Raw genomic sequence first — 18883 nt, forward strand, 5'->3', positions numbered from 1 at the left:
AATTTTTTATCCGTTAAACTAAATATGCACTATATCGTCTATCATATATACATTTTTCTTTATTTCTCTCTTTAGGTGTGTTAAAAATGTTAGGTGTTATTTATAATTACTTTTTAATTAATGAATTTTACAATTATGAGTCTTTATTTGACAAAAATTATGTACTTTTCTCCTATGTGATTTTTTCTTTTTGAGATATCTCCTACGCGATCTTTGATAACATGAGAAGATCCGAAGTATTAAAAAAATTGATTTGATGTAAATGGTAAGTAATAAACTACGTAAACAGCTTTAAAAAAAACTACTTTCTGTACAAAAAAAAAAAACTACTTAAACTTAAATATTCCTTCTTTTTTTCATTTTTAATACAATTTTTTTCATATTTTATTTTAGTTTAATTTTTATACATTGTAAATATAAAAATTTCTACAATATCAATTAATAAAAATCATTGCTAGTATAGTTTTTAAATCATTTTTGTGAGAGTAGACAAACTTATTATATCTAAGGATATATTATTAATTGATAGTGTAGAATCATTTTATATTATCATATATAAATTATTACTCATTTATTTTAAAGTTTAATGATCATACACTAAGTATAAACTTATTTTACTTTGTTATTTAATCACCACTCATTATTAGTGTAATTTTTAAAATGATTATTATAAAAATTAATAAATTTATCATATACAATAAATTATTGTGATAAACTAATGTAAAATTATTTTATTTTATTAGTAGATAGTCTCTCTCTTTATTTTAAGGTTATAACTTATAAGTATGACTCAAATTTTTAAGATTATTTATTTATTTATAATTATTATTATTATTATGTGTGTGAACATCAAAGTTTTGTTAAATTGATAATTAGAAACTAAACATAAAAATGATCAATGACCTTTAACTTTTTTTCTATATACAAAATTATAAATCTAGCCTAAAGTCAACTATCTAGCAATTCTAATAATTTTATCATAGTAAAAAAGTAAAATTATTGCAATAACTTTCTTTTTATACTATGATAAAAAGATTTAATTATACCCTATTTATAATTTATAAAATAGGAGGAATTTTGAAAAACATATCAAAATTTATAATAATTATATTTTATTATTTTATATAAAAAAATTAAGTTTAAGTATGGCATATTTATTAAGTTAGAAGACTTTTCAAATGGAGATTGAAGTAATTTATTCAAAAATAAAACACAACAATATACGGTTCTTTATTTTTGCTTGTGTTGTGCTGGGTTTTTTTTTCTTTGTTCTCTATATGTATTTTCTTTTGAAACCACTGAGCACACGATTGAGGGGGATTCATCCCGTCTAATAAGTGATGTCGAATTTAAATCATATGTGTAGTTATGTTAAATATTTGGAGAGATAGATTTATCATTATTGTAATTCTACTCAATTATAGAATTGTTGCAACAAAAAGGTACATGTGATCTACACCAAAAAGTATTTTCTTTTGGAAGCCAATTATTTTTAGGTATTGTCTAACATTAAATGGTCAACACTTATTTTAACAAAAATTTGAACCTTAATTAACTATATTGTGAGAAACTAATCGTTTTCCGTGGTCTCTCAACTCCTATTAATACAAAATCAGCTGGGTTCTCTTTTTGCTTGGATTTTACAAGAGAGAAAATCACCTGCTTAGGATATGAAGATGTCCTCAAAGGGCATCAACTAAAATTCATTTTTCGACATCTCTCTCTGATAAATTAGAATGTTTTATAGACATGCCACGCCCAATCCAGAGTTATAAAAGGTGACAAAAAAAGAACTTAGTTTGTAAAGGATACAAGTCAACACAGATCCTTTAAAAAGAACAATAATGTTTTAAGAGAATATTAAAACATAAAAAGAAAAGGTAAAGAAAATGTTTTGCATCACCTGAAACCGATGGTGGAACAAAAATGATATATGCGTGACACTGGTATCTTCCTAGCCTTTTAAGGGTTGCTCATTCAGGTACACTAACGATTAGAAATGGCATCTAGAAGAGACAGGGACAGATAATGCATCCCTTGCTCCTACCTTAACTTCTATAGTGAGAATTTATCTATGTTATATTGATATTGTTATGAACAGATATGCAATTGTTTGATAAAAGTCATTCAAAATTAAAAGAACTAAAGATAAGAGGTGAGATTACGATGGCCAAAGTCATGAGGATTAAATGGATTGTAAGGAACCGATAGTTTTATTTTATTTGCTAGAAGGTGAGATTGCATTCAGAAAGTAATAATAAACATAAATACAGTGAGTATAGTGAACAGAGAGGTTTGACGAACCTATGTTTTCATTCATAATTTGATTCAATTCCTAAATTGTTATTCTTGTTCTTTTATTCTTGAACAATTTTGGGTTTTTTTATTGGATTCTGAAAGTTTTGGATGGAGGATTATGAGTTAGAGATTCTTATTTTATCTAATGCATCGAACTTTCAAATTGTTTTTAATAATATATCTAAATCTTTCCAGCATATTTATTTAATGGGTTTGGGATGTCCATTTAGTCCATACGTTGAGGTTATTGCCTTGATAAACCAGGGAACGCTACAAAATCACCTTTATTAGGGGCTTATCCACCAAGGAACTATATTTAAGCCATAGAAATAGAAATAAGCCATAGAATGTTCCAATCAAATAATAGATATGAACTGCTAATGATCTGTTTTCTTTTTATAAGAATCCAAGAGAGGAGTGCTACTGTGCAAGAGTATTCTCTTATTTGATTTTATAGAGACTTTGTTGGAGAAAATTGAACTTTCCCGCTTACAAAATAATAATAAGATTACAAGGATGTGTTTATAAAATTGACTTACTCTAAGGTGGCTCACTCAAGCGTGAGGATAGAGACTTTCCAAGCTATTTATCTTCTCTCTCAAAGAGGTTCTCTAACTTCCTAACTTTCTCACTCTAAGAAGTGGATTCACTTTTGTCTTGGATGGTTAAGAATGAAGGCTCATACCCTTATTTATATTACTCCATCTCCACAATGAATGGTGGAGATTACTTGTATCTTAGGGTGAAGACTAATTCTCTAGAATGCTCCACACATTCTAGGAGTCTCTACACTCTTCTACTCTCTTTCATATCCTTCCATATTCTTCAAGAAGATTTCACACATCTCCAGAATATTCTAGAGGTTTCCACATTCTTCCACAAGCTTCTCCAGAACGTTCTAGAAAATTCTACACTTTTCTAGAAAGCTCTAGAATTTTCTATAACCTCTCCAATTAAGGAGGGATCCCAACAGACTTCATATCCCATCACTATTTTTGTTTCATTTGCATACCCTCTTATTAAAAAAAAAGAAAGAAGGTTAGGGTGTTTTGGAGACAAAAAAAATCATTTATAAAACATGTGTCAGTCACACGATGTATTCTATAAATAGAGGTAACACAAGATGTATTCTATAAATAGAGGTAACGTCGTTTGCGGAGAAAGATGCTATTGGAATCAAAACTGAAAGATTAGGGGGTTAGCTGTAGGGTGAAAAAAACAATAAGAGAAGATGGATGTGTAATTAGTGCAAACCTCAAGGGGTGTCATGAGAAATAAATCCATTTATCCACCATCCATCCAATCCATTCATAATAAATTCATTCAATCCATTCATTACAAAAAAAAATAAAAACAAATGAATGAATGGATCCAAATCCATCCATTTGATTTTATGGATGGTTAATGATTCGTATGCTATTTTTTAAAAATTACCCTCTAATCAATATTTAATGGATCAAAATTGATCCATCTTAATGATAAAAGAATTTGTGGGCAATTTTTTACCAACATCAACCATGATTTTTTTTATGGCAGCCAAGACTATTCTTTTGGCTAACATTGACCCAAGTTTATTGGCCAACATTGGTCAGTAATTTTTTTTTGTCATGATGATGTTTTTTAGCCAACATTGGTTGATGCTACTTTTCAGATGATGTCAACTAAGGTTTCTTTCAGGGCTAATTTTTTGCCAATGTGGTCCAAAGTTTTTCCCGCCAACATCAACTGATGAAGTTTTTTAGCCAACATCGGCCAATACTATTTTTTTGATAATACTGACTATGGTTTTTTTGCCAATATCGTCTAGAGTTTTTTCACCCTACGTTAGTTGAGGATATTTTTCAGCTGATGTCAGTAGATGCTATATATATATTATGCTTTATTTAAATATTTATATAAAAGTTGCTTTTATAATCGAAGAGGAAACAAGATTAAATTGTTTCCACTTTTAAGTTCTAATGAAATCCTGAATTTCTTTAAGAAGCCATTTACTTATGTAGCCACTAAGTATGTAAAAAAAATGCTTATTTACATCCATGACTAAAAGTTCATCTTGGAAACTTACAATTTACAACAAAATCCTCACTCTAGAACCATATGCACAGAACAATACAAGATGGAAAGCACACTTTTGTTGCTTTCCTTGAAAATGATAACACCAGGGGTTAAGGCACTGGTTCTTCAACATGTTGATTCGTGGTATAGCACTCATTGCGAGTAGTGGAAAGATAACCAACCAAAGAAAGAATCAGTATAGGAAAGAAAGCGCTATAATCCCAGCCTCTTGGTTGGCCTATCTGAAATATTAGCTATCACAAAGCCTGCAAATACCTGCAGCTCAATTCCAAAAACAAATCCTTTAATATGTGAACAAAAATGTTGAACGCTTTAAGGATCGCCACATCCAAACATGAGTTAATAACCAGTAACATCATGGTCTAGACTAGAAAAATATTCCTAGGCTATGTATGAGATGTGGAAGAGATACTCCATATTGATGGTAAATTTCATTGAACCAAAACTTGAATCATACATATCATGAATACAGCTTATACACAACTTGGAACAACAGAAGATAATGTGTCATCTGGAAGCTACAAGTCTACAACACCTAACTTCCTAACCAATATGTAACAGAACTAACAAATTACAATAACTTACTAGCAAAATCAGAATTGACTATATTATGCAACAATATTGAACAGAAACATGCATACACAAACTTGCATAAATACGTGGAAACCAACAGCATGGCACTGAGAAACGAATAGGGTTTTTTATAGTTTAATTTAAATTTTTTTTTGAGGAAAAAATAAAAGAAAGATCCTCTCATGGGCCGACAGTACTGTAGGAGAGCTGAGAAAATATCAAAGTTGCAGACATCTTTAGCCATAACAATACCTGAACTGAGCCAAGAATGTACAACGCCGAATAATGCCGGCCATGGATCACCATGTCAGCCAACATAGCAAGAGGAATGGTGAGTGACATGCCCAAAGTGGCCACTAGGGGGGTTGTCCATACAACACAAAGTGCCCTGGTTAGATAAAATAAGCTCTAACGTAAGAGTTTGGATAACTGCATGCGTATGTATGCGTAAATTAGTAGGATTTATCTCATGTACCAGAAGTAGTCTGAGAGAACACTACCAACAAATCCATTGGCAAGAACCACTTCGTCCACTCTAGCTGAATGGGGAATTGTAAACTTTGGTTCAATTCCTAAGGCTGACAATGGCCAGACTGAGAAATTTATAGAGGAGAATTAGCAATCAGTTTTGAACACAAGAACCAAGTTAAATGAGCACATAAAAAGGAGTGGACTCATAGAACCTTGTAAGTTGACATTTACAAGTAACTATATTCTATAGAATCATTGCTAGTTAGAAACTTACTAAGCCACCATAGTGCTACAAGTGTAAACAATCCAACATATCCAAACAGCTTTTGCACATCAACCCGTTCTCCTCCTTCACCAGAAATTTTTTTAAGAAGCACTGAGGCATTAACGTTAAAGAATCCGTCATTATTCTTCTACATTATTTGACAATGACAAAAAACAAGAGAAATCAAACAAAAAGCTAAGACATTATCTAACCTGTAAATAGACCATATGACATGGCCGAGAGAAGGCCAAAAAGATCTCCAACAAGAGAGCGCTGTCCATTGCTGAACACAAATATCAACTGTCAACGCCCAAAAAATAGTATTACAAAGAGCAAGCAGCTGATAATAAATAAAAGACAACAATTATATTCCTTAATATTCTGCACAATGACTAAAAACTGCACAGCTTTTTTGATCCATCTGGTCTCTCTATCAATATACTGGATGAAACTTACATCAATACACAAATTCAATGAAGAGACATAGATTTCTCAAAAATGTGATACAGGACAAAAAGGGATCATTCATGCTAGAGATATAAAGAAAATGAAATTCATAAGCCTCCACCTAACATCTTATGCATCAAATTAGTATTAGAGCTCAGTTTGTAAATCCCTGAGATTGTGGATGGACTGCAGTTCACACGAGTGTGAACTACAAAGTCCTATATTATCCAGGTGTGAGACATGGAACATTCATTCCTATAAAAATATTATTTTTTTCAAAAATATGAACTGCCATCAGTGATCTCAATATAGCTTAGAAGAGGTAACCAAGGTCAATATGGTCAGCATAGTCAACATTAAGGTTGCAATTTTATGCAACTGGGAAATGAATAAAAAAGACTATCCAATTATTCAGTTTTCATTTTGTAATTAAATGGCAAACATAAGCAATTTGGATTGTGGAACTTTCAGTTTGTTAACCAGCTTGGAGTATAGGATGAAAAAGGACTATTATCTCCTACTACATAATGCATTAATTCTGTTATCAGTTGAAATTAAAAGAAAAAAAAAATGCATAATGAAGGTGATTTTTGTAAAAGCGATAACAAAGGCTTACGAAGCACTTGATAGCGCATCATCTGCAGCCCATGTTTTCCCCAGAGTTGTCATCACAACCCCAGACATGCTGACCAAGACAGCAACTACTTTTGATACATTTAAATTGTCTTGGCCCAAAAACACACCAATGAAGAGAGTGAAGAGTCCTGAAGTAGATGACAATACTGTTGTACTTGCAACGCTTGTTCGTGCAAGGGCAGCATTTGATAGATACTGAAAACAACAGAAAAAGGAATTAAAAAAATAACACTACTATACAACAGACTAAACACTGAACCTATGCATGCTTTGGTACTGCTTAACTACAAATCAAGATATCAATCTTGAGTTACTTACCTCAGTTATAAACCAGATAGGTGCAATGTAAAATCCATAAGTAGCAATTTCCCTTGTAGTAAGTTCTTTCTCGGCCTTTATAGCAGTAGCATCATTATATTTAGCCACCAATGGCTTTACTTGTTCTTGTACTGAAAGGTTTGCATCACTATCTTTTCGAGTCATGCTCCCTAATTCTACTTCAGTGGTTTTTTGCACTCCATTGCCCTTGAGAGGAGAGGTACACGTGACAGAAAAATCATCCCCAACTTTTGCACTTCTTCCACTTTTAGAAGAGCAGTGTTTAAATAACTTATACAACCAGTCCTTAATGAATGCTACTGGGAGGTAAACTACCATAAGAGAAGCTCCAAGATACGTCACTGCAAATGGCTGCTTGTAATCTATAAAAATATCCTGTACGGAAAATTTTAATTAAGAGAAGCATTCATACATATAAACCTAGGATGATGGCACACTGTATGTTACTGGTCTCCGATAAAGAGATACCCCTTGAGCAGAATTTCAAACTTCAACAGTTTAAAAAGATATTTGTGACAATGTATAGATAAGGATTCAGATATAGAAATTCTATAAAACTGAAGCAAACACAATGATTTACAAACATAAAATCTTCAAGCATACTCAGCATAATATCCTCTGATGAACATATGTAAAACACGAGATCACAAAATATAACTGGAATAGTGGATCCCCTCAGTGACACATTATAATGCAGGTATGCAATTTTCATTCAATCAAAGCCAAGTGAACTGCATGGTTTTCAGGTAACTATTCATAAACAAATCATTCTAGCCCACAGAACTTCCACTCTCACCTTGAGGTTTGTATGATTGACATGCGAAGTTTCAACTTCAAGTAGTGTATCAATACAAAGGTGGATTCTTAAGATTTAGGACACTTCAAAATCTAGTCACATTAAGCAAAAAAATTCCTAATTGATGTAAAAAGTATCATCCTAATTATTTTTTGTGATTAACAGAAGGTCCTATTTTTATTTTTTGTTTGTTTGTTTCACACAGGTATTTCCTTAAGAAACAATCAACTGTAGGACACTAAATGTGAATACCGCTCTCAGCAGAGATTCAAACCATGGTTTATCATGTTATAGGAGACTAGACCCTTCCGCTAGACCCAACTCTGTTGGTATAAAAGGTCCTCTATACCAAGACAACAACCCCACAATCATTTAATCCAATTGAACCGGCACCAAAGATCCCAGAGGCGGAAAAACATGATTTTTTCACATACACATGTCCACAAAACAACAACAATAACAACAACAACAACAAAAACTTTTTTTCCCCAAAAGGTGGGGAAACATACACACATAAGCACATTTACCAAAAAAAAACAATCACTCCAGACTCAACAAAATCCAATCAAATTACATGCCTAAAGAAGCTTGAAAAAGGGTAAATTTGGCAGCATGGAATTGGCAAAATTTTACCTGGGTGACTTCAGCAGAGGTGACCCATATGACAACCACAGTAAGTATGAGGAACAACCCTGCCTTGTATCTCCACCCCATAGCAAAAAACTACACCCAGAGGAAAAAAAACCAAAGAAGTTGAAGAGATCCACACGCTTCTTCCTCTGACAGATCCCAGAATCACCCTTCAACGCACCAATTTGACAACCCCATCACAAGAACAATAACGTGGGGAAGCACAAGCCTCAACCTTTGCTCAAAAAATTGCGTGAGAAGATTATTTTGCAGGGAGGTTGGAGGATTCTTGCAACGACAGAAAAGGCAGATGAAATGGGTGGAAAAAACACAGAAACAACATGGGAAAAAGTGAAGAGTCAATGTTAAGTTTTTGTTCTGTTAATTGTCTCGATTCTCAAGCATGTCAACGTTACTCGATACTTGTTAAACGCTTTTTTATTATTATTTATTGCATTTCCCATTCTTTCCTATTTTTCATTAAATTCCCACCCTTTCAATTCTGTGAATGAATGCAGCATTCTCGTGCATTAAATTTGTGTTACAATTTTTGGGCATGTACTTCTTTTTCAAACCATGAAATTTGGAGTAACACCATTTTTTCTATAAACAGAAAATGAGAAAAACGTGTGCGTATAAATAGAAACTGTAGAAACTAAAACAATTGAGTGTTTCCGTAGAAGACAATGGCTTTCAGTAGGGATCATCGGATTTAATAAAATAAAAAACTGAATCTATTAAAGTTAATTAAGTTGAGTTAAATTGGGATGACAGTTTTCTAATTATCTCATTCAAAATTAACATCATTATACTTGGTTTGAATAATCGGATATGTATATATTATTACATTTATTTAAAAATATTAATAGAAAATAAAATGAAATTCTAAAGATAATATTTGACATTTGATATATATATATATATATATATATATATATATATATATATATATATATTTATGTTTTAGATTTTTTGAAAATATTAAACAAAATATTTTTTTTAAAACATTTCAAGTCAAGTTAAATTGAATTTTGGAATGCATCATCCCAATATCCATATTGAAACTGGTCAAAATACATTAGTAATACATTAATAATAAAAAATTTGTCTTTCAAAACAAAAAATACTACATTAATACACTCTTCTTATCTTGATTTAACCAAAATAATTGAACGAATAATTTGACACCATATTAACCTGGACAATCAACAGATCGAATTGGACACTTTATTATCCTTGACTTTCAGAGATACATTAAATAATTAAATGATTTCATTAGCTTTTTATTGAGAAAAAAAAGTGGTTTGCCCGTAAATTCAATCAATTTAAATTATCTATTTCTTTTTTAGTTGCACAATCACGAAAATAATACAACCTTCCCACGAGAATTGCTTTCTGAATATTTAAATTCATATTCTTACCCTAGGTGATAGAAGAATATTTTATTTCATTATTGGATGTTGACTTCCCATTTGGAAGTGAACAAGTTAAAGTGAAATTTTCCAGAATAATTGCGTTAGTTAATGAGTCAATGAGTTATTGACAAATCAACCATCAACAAATTAGTAAATAACAACAAGGATTAGTGATAAGTATTGGCAATGGTAGGTAAGATGACGTTATATAAAAAATCTCATCGACATCTAATACGATCGGAATAATCTGTATCTGATTTTTTTTTATGACAATTTGGATCCCTATAATTTTGAATCCACCATTTTGATCTTGATCTTTTTAAATAAAAATATTTAATGTTTCTATAGTTCATAACCAATCATTTTAATCATTTTTTTAAATCAGCAATTAATAGAAATTAAACTCATGACATATTAAAAAGACAATAAATCACTTGATTTGTTTGGTTAATTTTATAAAAAAAATTATTTTATATTTATCATTATCAGTTATTAATTTTTTTTCTAAGAATTTATAAATTTAATACATTTATTTTAAAACATAATTCTTCTTTTATTTTATATCATTTTACATTCTTATATTTTGAATATTTTACATTTTTTTTTTAATTTCACCAATTTATAATTGAATTTAATAAATTAATATGTAAATTATTTGCATAAATTATTATATCAAAGCTAAAATGTATTTTTGGTCCCATATTTAAATAATCTAAAAAATTAAATAACAAAATTTTACTAATTTTTATAATTAGAATAAAATATAATTTATGTATTAAAATAAATTTACATAATTAGTATAAATTACATATTAAATTTATGTAGTTTTATTGATTTACATAATTGGAAATTTTAGTTTATGTAATTTGCACAAATTATATAAATTTATAATTATGTTAACATGTAAGTTTTATAAAAAAATAATATTAAATTTATTAATTTACATAATTATAATGAAAATAATTCACATATCAAAATAAATTTATGTAATTTTTTTGAATTACATAAAATAATTTACATATTAATTGTATTGATTTATATAATTAGACTAAAATTAATTTATATATTAAAATCAATTTACAAAATTTGTATAAACTATATAATATAATTTACATATTAGTTTATGAAATTCAATATAAATTGGTAAAATTTAAATTCAAATATGTAAACTATTCATAATTAAAATCTGTAAAATGATATAAAATAAAGTAAAAATATTAATATATTTAATAAATTTGTTTTAATTTATAAATTTTTTATAATTGGAAGAAAATTAATACCACTCAAACTACCAACTCAAATCCTCCCAACCACTTGAATGATCACTGCGCTCAACATAATGGAATCGCCACTTTTTGAAGTAAAAGTTGTGCGAGTTGATCGTATAGTCATGGTCGAAGAAAATTAAGATGAGAAGAAAGTAATCAACTTTTTGAGTTGGTTTCGATATTATCGTTCAATAAACTATAATTCCTATAAATGCTTACTATTAAAAATAACATCTGCAAAAGATATTTTAGTCGATCCCTAGCTAGATGTAAAATAATCTTTTTAACATACAAAATTATAAAGTATCAATAATAATAAACATTTCATAAAAGTAAAACTTTCACATTGATAGATAAATATACTCACAAGTCCTTAGGATTGGTTTTAAGAAACAAAAAATGTTAAGATTTTATTGGAAAATACACTTTATTACAGTTTTGCTTTTTATATAATGAATATTTTTTCTTAATAAATTTTACAACTTTTAGATGGTCAAAATCATGTGATTAACTATCTATACCATTTTTTCTTATGATTTGGGTTTGGACTTAATTTACCCTTATAAAATTGATTTATAAAATAAGAGTTGTTTTTATATATATACTTTAATTTATTCATATATTATTAGTTAGTGTGAGAATTCCAACACAGACTCTAAAAGATTGAATATCTCACCTATAAAATTTGTAAGACTAAACATATATGTGTTTCAATCTAACAGTAACTGATCTAACAAAAATCAATTCAATTTCATTTTTATCAAACTTATTATATTTAAAAATAAAAAGTCACAGACTCAAAACCATCTCGATCTAAGCCTAAGATATCAAGTGTCACTTTCAAAGAATGTCGAAGGTAATAAGCTCTGTTGGTTAATTAAAACAAAAAAAAAAAAAAACTCTGTTGGTTTTAATGAGAACTGATATTTCTTTTTTAATTTTGTGCAACTTATGGTTCTTTTTTTAATAGTCAACTCTAATGGCCCCTTACATATATTCTTTTCTAGTAAAGCATATGTTGTTAAACTATTCCTTATATATGCCACTGTTTACAATTCATTTTTCTACATGGATTTATTTGTTAAAGGAATTCGTCAAGACAGAGTAACTTCTATAATTATGACTTCATACTAGAACTTTTCTTAAAAAAGATAGGAACTTGCACGTCCTCTTTTATTTCATTTTCACTCATTTATCTCCTATTACACTTAATATTCACCCTTTTTTTTTACATTATTTTGAGCATCCCTAAAGGAGATCCGGTGTAACATTTATTTTACTCCTAAGAGGAGCGTTGATGTAATAAAAGCTCAAAAATTAAGGATTTTTCTTTAAGGTTAAAAAGTGGAGAGACATCAAATGTAATAAAGACAAACTTGGGAAGGATTTGCGTAATTTACTCTAAATATTGAACTTAAAAAACTTACTCTTCCTTAATGGTCTACAGCATGTTCTGCTTGTGCCCTAGTGGGAGATTTTTCTTTCTGCACCCAAATTTCTTCATACACCTAGTAGAAAGAGGAAAAAACCAAAAACATCCTTATGTATATAAATTTTTATTAAGCCTGTAATTTTTATTTAAACCTATGATTTTTATTTAGAATTTATATATCTAAAAAATATATTATAAGATTAAAATTAATTTTTACAAAATTTATCATGTAAACTTATATGTGTATTAAATATACTTTAAAAATTTAAGTATTATATGTAACAAAATTAATTATTTTTTAATATAATTGATCAATTAGTTTAATTGGCTAGAGTGTTGTACTAATAAAATGTAAGGACAATGTTAGATTTAAAGAAAAATTAAATGGTGTATATGAGATTAGCTAGGTGCAGGAAGAAAATGTCCCTAGTGGGTATGAAGTTGCAAGCCCAAGAATCGTGAGTCTGCAAATGCGGGTTGTGTTCCGGTGGTTACATCCGATAGTTATGTTTTGGGCATTACATGCATCCAACCAAATTGTTGGTACATTCAATAATTTTGTAATTTTCTCATTTTGTCTTTCCGTGAAACGATATGGATCTACTAATCTGTGAGCCTAATACAGATACGAATTAGTTGATCCGTATAAGTCCAATCCGTAAGGTTTTTGTTTTGTTTTTTTTCAAGAATAAGTGTTACAAATTAATGGCCCAAACAAGAATCAAACATGACTTTCATGTTATTAGTATAATGTTCTAACCAATTGAACTAATAGGTCAATTATGTTATAGAATAAATAATGTTGTTATACATAACACTAAAATTTTTAATATATATTTAATGCGCATTTAAATTTAAATAATAAATTTTGTAATAATTAATTTTGATATAACTCATATGAATTATTTAATACGTATATTTTTTATTTTGAAAAAAATTATAAAAAAAATACTTACGGATTACGTGATCCATATGAGATATGAATTAACTCATACGGATCACGTAATTGGTATGAGTTAACTCATACAGATTATGTGATCCGTAAGTGTTTTTTTTAAAAAAAATCAAAAATATGTTTTTTAATTTATTAATATATTAAATTTTTTAATAGTAAATTTTTTTTATTTATAAAAAAATATATGGATTAAATAATTCGTATGAGTTACATCAAAATTAATTGTCAAAAAATATATTATTTAAATTTACATGCGCATTAAATATATATTAGAAATTTTAGTGTTATGTATAACAACATTATTTATTTTATAACATAAATGGCCTAGGGATTGAACTTATATGGATGAGCTAATCCGTATGAGGCTTACCAATTAGCTATTGATCTGCATCTTTTCACGAAAAGACAAAATAGGAAAATTACGAAATTGCTCCTTCTTTCTCTCCTGCATGAGATCTTGACTATTGGAGATATTTCTTCAAAAAGAAGATAGAAGGTAGTTGACTTGCTTACTTGTTAGAGTAAGGAAGAAAGAAACGGTTGGGGGTTGGATTTTACGAGTTGGGTGTACCAGCAATTTGGCTAGGTACACGTAACAGTGCGAATTTGGCTTCTTTGCTATCCTTTCCTTGCTGTCCTTTAAAACTATATAGTTTTCATGATTTTTAAAATTAAATATCACCATTAAATATTAACACAACTGTTATGCATTGTTATTTTAATGGGACAGTATAGAAACAACACAACAGAGAAGTCAGGTCCTATCAGTGCCCTTATGTTTTGCCATTTAGTGCATTTTGGATTGGTCACAATTTTCGATGCATGTTCCATTTCAATGATATCAAAAATAAAGGAAATTTTGAGGGGGATTTCGGTGGAGGAGTATGTGGAGAAGCAAAGGAAAGTGGTTCAGGTGCAAAGGCATTTCATGTTGCGTCGCCCGATTCAACGTTATGATCTTTTGTACATGGTTATGCACTCCTTGTGGCTTAGGAGGCTTAATTTGAGGGTGCTTGCTTCGGTGTCGTTTAAAATTGATGGGTTTTAATAATTATTATTCAACATAAAGTTTGTGTTAATATGTTCTATTGATATTCCTTATTTCTGAATTTCTTTCTTCACGGTAAAGTACTTCAATTTCATATACTTAGCACCCTTAGAGTACTTGTCGTTCCTAGAGAAAAATACTGATGCAGAGTTATTACAATACATTTTTAGTGGCCTAGTAATATTGTTGACAATTTCAAGCCTTGAAATAAAGTTCCACAACCAATTCGCCTGAATTGTAGCCTCAAAACATGCTACAAATTCAGCTTCCATGGTAGATGCAACAACAACTAATTACTTTGCACTCTTCCACGATACTGCTCCTCCGGCTAAAAGAAATACATAGCCAAGAGTGGAATTTCTCGTATCCATAACAAAGTTTGAGTCTGAATACCAATCACCTCAAGATGATTATACCTTTTATATGTAAGCATGTGAACTTTCATTCCCTGTAATTATCTTAGAACTTTCTTTGCAGCTTTCCAATGTTCCATTCTTGGATTACTTTAATATCTTCCTAACATTCCAGTTGCAAAGCTTATGTCTGGTTGAGTACAGATCTAAGCATACATAATACTCCCAACAACTTATGCATACGAAATTGCTTCCATTTGTTTTCGTTCAAATTTATTTTTAGCACATTGTGCAAGACTAAATTTGTCTCCTTTCTGAATTGGAACGAGTGATGCTGAGCATTTTTCCATCCCAAATCTCTAGTACTTTATTGATATATGCTTTTTGAGACAAGCCTAACAATCCTTGTCATCTATTTCAGAATATTTTTATCCCTATCATATAGCTTTCCTCACCCATATCTTTCATTTCAAAGTTGTTAGAGAGAAACTTCTTAGTTTCTTGAAGAAGACCAAGATCATTAATTGCAAGCAATATATCATCAACATACAGAATTAGAAAAATAACCTTACTTCTACTGACCTTCATATATATACAATGATCAACAGTATTTTCCTTAAATCTAAAGGAAACAATGGTATCATTAAATTTCAAATACCATTGGCGGGAAGCTTGCTGAAGATCGTATATTGATTTCTTTAATTTGAACACTATGTGTTCCTTTCCTTCAACTGAGAACCCCATTGGTTGGTCCATATAAACATTCTTCTTTAAATCTCCATTAAGAAAGACAGTTTTCACATCCATTTGATGTAGCTCCAAGTCATAATGGGCTACTAATGTCATGATAATCCTGAAAGAATCCTTTTGTGAGACTAGTGAAAATATCTCTTTATAATCAATGTCATCTTTTTGAGTAAATCCCTTAGCAACAAGTCTAGCCTTGTAATGTTCAAGGTTTTCATGAGAGTCACGCTTAGTCTTGAAAACTGGTAGTTGTCATCTACGACTAACTTTTGTATAGAAAAGTTTTATAAAATGTATATCTTTTCCCCAATTTATGATTCTTTTTGTAGGATTGTATATATTTTCTTGTTTAGTTTAACCTTTGCTCAATAGATACTCTCCACATAGAAATTAATGCAATTTCCACTTCAATTTCAGGTAAAAGGAGGCAAATTGGGAAGGTGTAGAAGTTGGTGTCTCGCTAAGCGAGGCTAATGCGCTTAGCGAGTATCATCCGCTAAGCGAGGCATCGGCTCGCTTAGCAAGTCAAAGGAATCTTGAAGGGAATCTACCACGCAAGCACGCGCCCAGCGCGCCATCAGCTCGCCTAGCGATTCGTTTGTTTCTTTTGGCGCTTAGCGTGCCTAGCTCGCTAAGCCAAAGTTCACTTACTCACGCTTAGGGTGAAAATGGTGCTAAGCGCGCCTTCGAGGTCAAAAAGCCTTTTTTATAGACCGAAGTTGGAAAAATCAGGTATGTAGAAAGGAGTGTGAGAAACAAAGAAAGAAAGCGCAAAACAGAGCCAGGAAGCCAAAAACCTCAGCTTTCAAGAGGATCTTAGGTTTCAAAGTAATTTCTTGGTTTCTAGATGTGGAGGAGACATCCCCACCACTGTGTAATCTGCAATTTTCTCTCAAAACCCCCTTCTTGTAGCTGAAAGGTGTTGTCTTATGATGGAAGGCTAAACCCTCTGTTGGGGAATTTTGCTGAGAACTTGATGTAAATTCTTAATTATCTATTTAAAGTTGTTTTTATGTGTTCAATGTTTCTATCTGTGCTTAATTTCTGCATACTTGTGGCTTGATCACCCATGTGTATGTAAAGTTAGGATCTTTAGCATTGGAAAATGTATTGAATCCTTAGAACATGATAGAACGGACTAGATTATCGTATGTCTGGACACAGAGTGCAGTGATTTAGTTTTATTATGTTGTAATCGTAATGCAATCCGTTTAGGTTGAGTTCGATGAGACATCATAGAACGAGGTTTAAATAGGATTAGTCCATTCACGCGAGGAATCGAGGCTTGGAGTTTTTGCCCTCAACTAGAACACATGAACAACGTTGAATAGAGAAAAATCCTTAGTTACATCAAGTAATTCAGTAAGAGAACCAACCATTTTTAATTATCTGTTTAACTCACACTTGTTCATACTTGTTGTAGTTAAAAATTAGAATAGAGAACACAATAGCTTTTATTCATAATTACTATTTCTTTACACAAATGCTTGCTTATCGAATGATCACTTCACTAAATGAAACAAGTTCCCTGAGTTTGATACTCAGTTTCTTACCGTTTTAATATTACTTGCACGACTCGGTACACTTGCCGAATGTTTCGAGACCGCAAACAAGTTTTTGATGCCATTGCCGGGGAACTTCTTTCCATTTGGGAAGTTTAGTTCAGTTTATAGGTATTAATTCTTTATTCTTTGATTTATTGTTTTTGTGAATAGTTAGTTAGTTCAGAATTTGTTTTTCTCTTGAATTGGTTAACCGCTGCTCTTGCTAGTGTTTTGTATGCGACATAGATCTTTTGCAGGTGATTTGGTTGAATTGGACTTGGAAATTGAAGCCACTTGTAGAAGAAACAACGCATAAAGAAGAAGGAAAATCTTGCAGAACAGGACAACACCACCAATGTTAGAGGAACCTCAATCATCTGAGTCGTCTTCTATTTTTCCATAGACAAGAGAATATGATACAGGGGCATCTGAAGCTTACAGAATGGCTGAAGATCAACCTCGAAGAGTCACCCTTGAGGACTACTCTAGTTCTACTGTGCCGCAATTCTTCACAAGCATAGCGCGGCCAGAGGTTCAAGCACATAACATTACTTATCCTCATTCTTTGATACAGCTAATACAGGGCAATTTATTTCATGGCCTACCTAATGAAGACCCTTATGCATACCTAGCAACCTACATTGAAATTTGTAATATAGTCAAGATTGCAGGTGTAATGGAAGACACAGTTAGACTAAGTTTGTTCTCCTTTTCACTATCTGGGAGGTAAAGAGATGGTTACATTCCTTTAAAGGAAATAGTCTTAAAACTTGGGATGAAGTTGTTGAAAAATTTCTGAAGAAATATTTTCTTGAGTCTAAGACTGTAGAGGGAAAGACAACCATTTCTTTTTTTCACCAATTCCCAGACGAGTCCTTGAGTGAAGCTCTAGAAAGATTTTGTAGCTTGCTTCGGAAAACTCCAACTCATGGATTCTTAAAGCCGATTCAGCTTAATATCTTTATTGATGGGTTAAGGCCACAATCAAAGCAACTGCTTGATGCTTCTGTTGGGGGGAAAATTAAATTGAAGACCCCTGAAGAGGCCATAGAATTGATTGAAAATATGGCTGCAAGTGATCGCGCTATCTTGCATGATCGAACACATATTCCCACCAAGAGAAGTCTACTAGAGCTCTCATCCCAGGATGTATTGTTGGCACAAAACAAGTTGCTCTCCAAGCAGCTTGAGAATTTAACTGAAACATTAAGTAAGTTGCCAAATCAATTTCATGTTAATCAACCTTCACATTCCACTGTTTTGCAGGTTGGAGGTTGCAGCATTTGTGGTGGAGCTCACGAGTCTGGATGTTGTATTCCCATAGATGACACAACTCAGGAGGTAAACTACATGGGGAATAAGCCCAGACCTAATTTTAATGCAAGTGGATATTCAGGTTTTCAACATGCTCAGAATTATAACCAGCAACAAAGACAATAGAGGTCTCATCCAAAAAGCCAATTCAACAAGGACCAGGGTGGGCCATCTAATAGGCCTCAACAACAAGGGCCTAACCTTTATGAAAGGACGACCAAGATGGAGGAGACCCTTGCTCAGTTTATGCAGGTTTCTATGTCGAATCATAAGAGC

At 31.1% G+C, this 18883-nt stretch overlaps 2 protein-coding genes across 2 annotated transcripts; one reads left to right on the forward strand and one right to left on the reverse strand.

Moving 5' to 3' along the window:
• Positions 1-4186: 4186 nt before the first annotated feature.
• On the reverse strand, positions 4187-8994 carry LOC114383033 (uncharacterized vacuolar membrane protein YML018C-like). Its single transcript, XM_028342615.1, has 8 exons — positions 8535-8994; positions 7085-7480; positions 6747-6961; positions 5896-5966; positions 5693-5794; positions 5423-5540; positions 5200-5335; positions 4187-4629 (listed from the first exon to the last, which is right to left on the reverse strand). Exons 1-8 carry the CDS (start codon positions 8613-8615, stop codon positions 4567-4569), a joined length of 1182 nt encoding a protein of 393 aa, XP_028198416.1. The 5' UTR covers positions 8616-8994; the 3' UTR covers positions 4187-4566.
• Positions 8995-17735: 8741 nt separating this feature from the next.
• Positions 17736-18733, forward strand: LOC114383843. Its single transcript, XM_028343569.1, has 2 exons — positions 17736-18019; positions 18271-18733. The coding sequence occupies exons 1-2, from the start codon at positions 17736-17738 to the stop codon at positions 18731-18733; spliced, it is 747 nt and encodes a 248-aa protein (XP_028199370.1).
• The last annotated feature ends 150 nt before the right edge of the window (positions 18734-18883 follow it).

This window comes from Glycine soja, chromosome 14, assembly GCF_004193775.1.
Source record: "Glycine soja cultivar W05 chromosome 14, ASM419377v2, whole genome shotgun sequence".
Lineage (NCBI taxonomy): Eukaryota > Viridiplantae > Streptophyta > Magnoliopsida > Fabales > Fabaceae > Glycine > Glycine soja.

Excerpts from the sequence above, each read along its gene's own strand:
- LOC114383843 (XM_028343569.1), top strand. The coding sequence starts at position 17,736 with ATGGCTGAAGATCAACCTCGAAGAGTCACCCTTGAGGACTACTCTAGT. Across the intron at positions 18,020-18,270 it reads TCCTTTTCACTATCTGGGAG|GCCACAATCAAAGCAACTGC; the intron begins GTAAAGAGATGG and ends TGATGGGTTAAG.
- LOC114383033 (XM_028342615.1), bottom strand. The coding sequence starts at position 8,615 with ATGGGGTGGAGATACAAGGCAGGGTTGTTCCTCATACTTACTGTGGTT. Across the intron at positions 7,481-8,534 it reads CCTCTGCTGAAGTCACCCAG|GATATTTTTATAGATTACAA; the intron begins GTAAAATTTTGC and ends TTTTCCGTACAG. Across the intron at positions 5,336-5,422 it reads GTTCTCTCAGACTACTTCTG|GGCACTTTGTGTTGTATGGA; the intron begins GTACATGAGATA and ends TTATCTAACCAG.